This window comes from Rasamsonia emersonii, assembly GCF_000968595.1.
Source record: "Rasamsonia emersonii CBS 393.64 chromosome Unknown ctg1118621760553, whole genome shotgun sequence".
Taxonomy (NCBI): domain Eukaryota; kingdom Fungi; phylum Ascomycota; class Eurotiomycetes; order Eurotiales; family Trichocomaceae; genus Rasamsonia; species Rasamsonia emersonii.
Window position 1 is genome coordinate 22,769 of NW_013562913.1, and position 6,176 is coordinate 28,944.

A 6,176-nucleotide genomic window follows, 5' to 3' on the forward strand; every position below is an offset into this window, starting at 1 on the left:
GACGCTGACGCTGGCGCTGGCGCTCATCTCGGTAGATTGCGGCTGAGGTGTTGCCGATGAGTAGGTAGTTTCCTTTCTTCCTTAGGACCTATCTGCTAGCAAGCAAGCATATCGTATCGATATCGTATCAGAGATAGCCTCAAGTCCACGAACAGGCTTTTCCTTTGTTTTTCCTCCTCTCGAATCTCGGTAGAAAGAACGTATTCAGTTATGTATCACCTACTTACAGGATCAAGTACTCCATCATGATGCTATTACTATACTATAGCAAGAAAAAAAATAATAGTCACAAGATATGATATCTACCTGTATGTACTGTCCATAGATGTATGCCAGGCGTCGGCATTTCCTCATCCGAACGAATAACCATTCAATCCCTGATAGGTAGGCAATTACTGCCCTCTCGCCGGATCCACGAGCGAGCATATCTACCGATTTACCGATCTGACGCAGCCCAGCCATTTAGCTAAGGCGACACCTGGCCTGGCTATCGATCGGATCTGCTCGACACGCAACTGCCGAGCATGCATCCACTCTGTCAGTCAGTCAGTCATTCAAATTCAGATTCATCGCTCTCTCGTCCGATGGACTGAGACGGCCGACTGATGTGAGGATGGTATTTAATTATTATCTATGAGCTGGTCTGCTTGTCCTCGTATAGAACAGAACTTGCTTTGCATGTCATAGATCTTCCTTTCTTCTTCTTTCCCTCTTCCATCTTGACATTTTTCTCATTCCGGTAATCCTCCTCTATCACATCATACATCTATATCTGTCAGCATGTCCCTCCTAACCTCCATCCTCAACACCTCCACCCTCTACATCTACATCCTCCCCTTCCTGGCGGTGGCCTACCTCCTCTCACAATACTTCCACAACGGCCTGCACCGCTACCCGGGCCCGTTCCTGGCAAAATTCACCCATCTCTGGCGCTTCGTCGATGTGTACGGCCGCCGGCCCGAAGTCACGCATATCCGGCTGCATCGCAAGCATGGCGATGTCGTCCGGCTGGGGCCGAATGTGCTGTCCTTTGCGGACCCGAATGCCCTCAAGGTTATTTATGGGTTGAATAAGGGGTTTGTTAAGGTAGCCCCCTACATACAGACCTCCTTCTTTTCTCCTTGGATAGCAGACCAGTTACTAAGGGTGTTTGTTTGTTGACAGTCCGCCTTCTACCCCGTCCAAATGTCCACCTCCAAAGGCGAACTGCTCCCCTCCCTCTTCTCGACTACAGACGAGGTCTTCCACGCCAACCTGCGCCGAGCCGTCAACCACGCGTTCGCCATGAGCTCGCTAGTGCAGTACGAGCCGCTCGTCGACGAGACAATCGACCTGTTCCTGAACCAGACGGCGAAAATCTACGCCAGCACTGGCAAAACCTGCGACTTTGCGCGCTGGCTGCAGTATTTCGCCTTCGATGTCATCGGCAGCATCACCTACAGCAAGCGCCATGGCTTCATCGAGAAGAATCAGGATATCGATGGCATTATTGCCCAGCTTGCGCGTACTTTTGACTATGCGGGGCCTGTGGGCCAGATGCCCTGGCTTGACTCCTTGCTGTGGAAGAATCCTATCCTTAATACCCTGTCGCGCTGGGGGATTATTGACAATTCCTTCGCTGTTGCGATTTTCGCTCGCGCTAGGATGCAGGAGCGTCTATCCAGCAAAGTCTCGACTGCCACCGCATCGTCAAGGGACGACCTACTCACCATGTTCCTCAAAGCCCGCGACGCGCGACCAGACTTCATGACCGAAAAGCGCGTCCTGACCATGGCCGTGTCCATGGCCTTCGCCGGCTCCGAGACGACAGCCATCAGCCTAGCGGCTGTCTTCTACTACCTGCTCAAGAACCCATCCTGTCTGCGACGCCTGCGCGAGGAGCTCGACACAGCCGTCAAGACAGGCCTGATCGAGAACCGTCCGTCCGGACGCGTCTCGTGGTCCGAGTCCCAGCGTCTGCCCTACCTCGATGCCTGCATCAAAGAGGCTTTCCGCGTGCACCCTGCCGCAGGCCTACCGCTAGAACGCGTCGTGCCGCCTCAAGGCATGGACATCGCAGGCCACTGGGTGCCAGGCGGAACAATCGTCGGATGCAGCGCATGGGTGATCCACCGACGGGAGGAGATCTTTGGCGCAGACGTCGACTCCTACCGACCGGAGCGCTGGTTGGAAGCGAGCGACGAGCAGCTCAAGACCATGAACGGCACCATGTTCCAGTTCGGCGCGGGCTCGCGCACCTGCATCGGGAAGAACATTAGCCTGATGGAGATTTACAAGCTGGTGCCGAGTTTTCTGCGAAGATTCGATGTACGTTTTATTTATCCTCACAGGCCAGGCTTGATAGATGATAGATGATGATGATGATGATGATGATACTAACGACGATGATGGCAGGTCCATCTTGCGAATCCCGACAAAGAATGGAAATTACACAATGCATGGTTTGTCCGGCAGTTGGGTTTTGAGACCACGTTTACTGCTAGGATGATTGAGACGTAGTCTTTCTTTTCGTTCATCCTCTTCTTCTTGTTCTTCTTCTTTTTCTTTTTTTTTTTTCGTTCTGTTTTTCTGTTGTTTGTTTGTTTGTTTTTCTGTCTTGTGAGATGAGAAATGATGAGATGATGTGATGTGATGAATCTAGATAATCATCGAGTTAATTGAATTATGCATGAATTGATCATGGAGTTCAAGTACACAGATGACCAGTAATTGAGTTTAAAAAAAATATCATGCTCGTACACTCAAAATGAACAGCGATGGTTCATACTTCAGACATACCAGTCCACATTCAAGTGCTCACGCACAATCCAGCTTGCAGCATACACATCATTACCCACATTACGATTAGTCTATTATGTATATACATCGTCGTGTCAGGCCAACCAGTCCGCTAGTCAGCCAGTCCGTCACCGCATAACTCCGGGGCCTAAATCCGCCCTGAAACACGGAGCAAGGGAACTATCTCGCTCCGTAGCAGGTTTTGTACAGTGTATCCAATCAAGCCAAACACCGAGATCTCCAAAATGGCTAAACCGTCCAAAATATATATAGAAACAAAAAAAAAAGTCTACAGGTGAAGGACCCGCTACGCGGGAAACGCGGCAGTCATTTTGGTGGTGAAAGTCGGCTTCTTGCTGACCCGGTATACCAGCCGTTCGGTCCAGAAATGCGAAATCTCAGCATGCACCGACGGAATCGATCCGAATATCGTTCCGGCAATAGGGAAGCACAACCGCTCGATGAGGTGCTTCCCATGCCACCACGTCCGGAACGAGAATCCCGCATCCAACAGCCCGGCCCGCGCCATGTCCCGGGCGCGCGCGCTGACACACAGCGCATGCCAGCGGTCGTACAGCGTCAGGCAGATGTTCATCCAGACAAACGACACCGCTCGCAGCACGCCCGTGAACCAGAAGGTCCAGGCCAGCATCGGGTGGATCTGCGATGGCGGCGTCACAAAGGTGTAGATAGAAGAGAAGAGCAGCAAGATGGTGAAATGGCACGGAAGGAAATGGGCTTCCCACAACAGATGGAACAGCACCAGGTGTCGTAGCCGCAGGCGCATTCGCGGCTGCCCCTTGCCCGTCAGCCGGCCCAGGCTCTGCCGCACGGCAAAGCCCGTGTCCAGCGCTCCCCACATGTGCCGCAGCGCCTGGCGATACCGAGCCATGCAGGTCGCCAGCGAACGCCGCCAGCCTTCGCCGTCGTTGCTGGAGACGTTGCACTGGCTGGCCGGGGTGTAGATCACCCGAGAAATAATGTCACCGCCCGTTTGGAAGTAGCATTTGAGCAGCATGTGCATGTCCTCGCCAATCGCCGTGGGATCACCATCCCACCCACCAACCTTCTCCGCGAGGACCAGCGGCAGCGAGTAGACGGACGTGGGGATGGTGATTGGGCTTCCGGGATACATGGCCGACAATCCGGCAAACCCCCACATGAGATCCGCACAGCGCACGAAGACAGGCACCTCATTCGAGTTCCGATCGAAGATGATGGGCGAGGCATAGAATGAGCGGTCCGCCTCGTCGATGTGTCGGTAGTGGAGCCGCCGGATTTCGGTGAAATAGTCCTGCGAGAGATGGGTATCGGCTGAACAGAAAGGAGCCAAGTCAGCGGTGCAATTCGATCAACACGCGGAAACCCTACCATCCATGACCGTGATGATGACGTCCCGCGGATTCACGGTTTCATCGCGCCGGTGCGCGTCGATAATGTGCCGGGCGGCAAAGGCAACATTGGAACTCTTGCCGGCAATCTCGCCCGGCAGACCGGCCGGGTGGAACGTGCCGCAGATATCCCGGAACTGGCCTTGAAACATGGAGATCAGGGTTGCTGCCTTCTCGGGGGCCTTGGTCTCCTTCTGCTCCATCGCGAGATAAACCTGGTTTCGCAGTCAGCGCCTCACTTTCCCGCTCAACTCTGCTCGACGACGGACTAACCTCGTACTGGGTGGCCGCCCGGGGATGACTGGCAAGCACGCTCAACGTGGTCTGCAACGTGTCGAGGTCCTCGCAGTAGTTGGGCAGGATGATGGCGTGCACCACCTCGCCATCCTCGCCTTCCTCCAGTCGGCCCAGGTCGTCAAACGTCAGTTCCGGCGAGGACGTGGATGTCGGCGTCGCCAGCGGACTGTCGGCGAACTGCGGTGTCTCACTCCCATCCGGGCCGGCAATGGTCTTGGCAGACGGTCGTCGTCGCAACACGGCCCGGGTCTCCTTCAGCAGGCGGCACAGCGCCCATGAGAGGCGCATGGCGAAGGTCTGGGCATTGACGTGGACGATGAGCGTGTACGCGATAAAGAGCTTCTGCGCCAGGCTCAATGGAGGCGGAGTCTTCCCTGAGCCATTGTCGACCGGCGTCGTCGGCGGCACTCGACCCGGCCAGGGCAAGCTGGGCGACCACTTGGCGGTGTCAGGAAAGGCGAAGACGAGCAGCAACAGCAAGACGATGATGCTGATGCCAGGAACGCAGCGGGACAACCATCGCCACATGCCGTGCAGAGCGCCTCCAGAACCTCGCTGGAGCAAGGCAGGCAGAGAAAAAAAAGACCGAATTCGAAAGGGGGGAAGCCAAATCCAGGAGGAAGAGGGAAGACCTGGGCGGACGGAAGGGGGGCACAGGCGTTATCTTATTATAAACAGGAATAACCTTGACCACGACGGGCTAATTAATTAACCTCGCAACCTGCCTGCCTGGGCTGCTTGCCCCCCTAATCTGGACTGCAATCTGCTTCCTGGCCCGTCTTGGCCCACCATTCCCCAGAGATCCCATCGCGCACTCACCCTCCGTCCACCACAACCGCGCTTCTCAGGCAGGGGGGCGATTATTAGGGGTTGGGAGGGGCCACACGAGGCGTTTGCACCGCAAGAGGCTGCGAACGGTCTTCAGGAGGACACAGCGCTGCTGGAGATCTGCCCGGCGCTCGCCAGTGAGACGGCGCCGGCGCACATCATGGCGATCCCATTCGACGGCGGACGCTGAGGCGATGGGCGCGAACAATTAGATGGGCGAGGGCAGCTCCCCACATGGCCCCGGCCCAAGGGTGGCCTCAGCGCTGGAGGAATTCCCGCCCTCCCAACGGCCATTCGCATCGCAACCCGCGGGCATGGACCAGATTGTGATTGCTGCGTCCTTTGCCTGACTCGACCTAGTGCTGCGGTTTAGTATCAGGATGATGTGCTGTTGAGCTGTGTCGCTGCAGGGCCCGTTTCAAACCTTCCGCGTAGCGCCCCCGCCGCCGTCAATTCCCGGTGACGCTGCTGCCGCCAGGGGCTCCCAGAGTCCCAGCAGCACAGTGGAGGACGCTGACGACGAGGGCAGCACGCGGGTGCCGGGACCCTCAACCATGGAACCAGCGCGTCCGAGGCCTTGCGTCGGGCCCCCTGCTCGTGTCGGTCGGTGTCTTTTGTCTGCGGACGGGTTGCCCCGAATCGGGCCAGGAACGGAGCAGGCCGCGTGGTGCGGTTGGCGGGCTGCGATTGGCCCGGACCAATGAAAATCCGATCCCGTCGAGAGAGTCACGGGATGCAGCAGATGAAAAACGAACACGAAAAAGAAGGCAGTTGCAGCCCTCGCAACATGCGCTGCAGCAGGAAGGCACGCCCGACACCACGGGGCACGGAGCAGGGCGCCTTCCGCGAAAGGCAGGCCGTGGGGACGCGCTGCTGGCGCGC

The 6,176-nt window shown here is 56.5% G+C and overlaps 2 protein-coding genes across 2 annotated transcripts; one reads left to right on the forward strand and one right to left on the reverse strand.

Annotated features, from left to right (window-relative positions):
* Nucleotides 1-780: 780 nt before the first annotated feature.
* On the forward strand, nt 781-2,499 carry T310_7503 (Cytochrome P450; the record flags this gene model as incomplete). Its single annotated transcript, XM_013469706.1, has 3 exons — nt 781-1,086; nt 1,165-2,307; nt 2,395-2,499. The coding sequence occupies 3 exons, from the start codon at nt 781-783 to the stop codon at nt 2,497-2,499; spliced, it is 1,554 nt and encodes a 517-aa protein (XP_013325160.1).
* Nucleotides 2,500-3,085: 586 nt separating this feature from the next.
* T310_7504 (uncharacterized protein) lies at nt 3,086-4,994 on the reverse strand (the record flags this gene model as incomplete). Its single annotated transcript, XM_013469707.1, has 3 exons — nt 3,086-4,092; nt 4,150-4,384; nt 4,443-4,994. The coding sequence occupies 3 exons, from the start codon at nt 4,992-4,994 to the stop codon at nt 3,086-3,088; spliced, it is 1,794 nt and encodes a 597-aa protein (XP_013325161.1).
* Nucleotides 4,995-6,176: the final 1,182 nt, after the last annotated feature.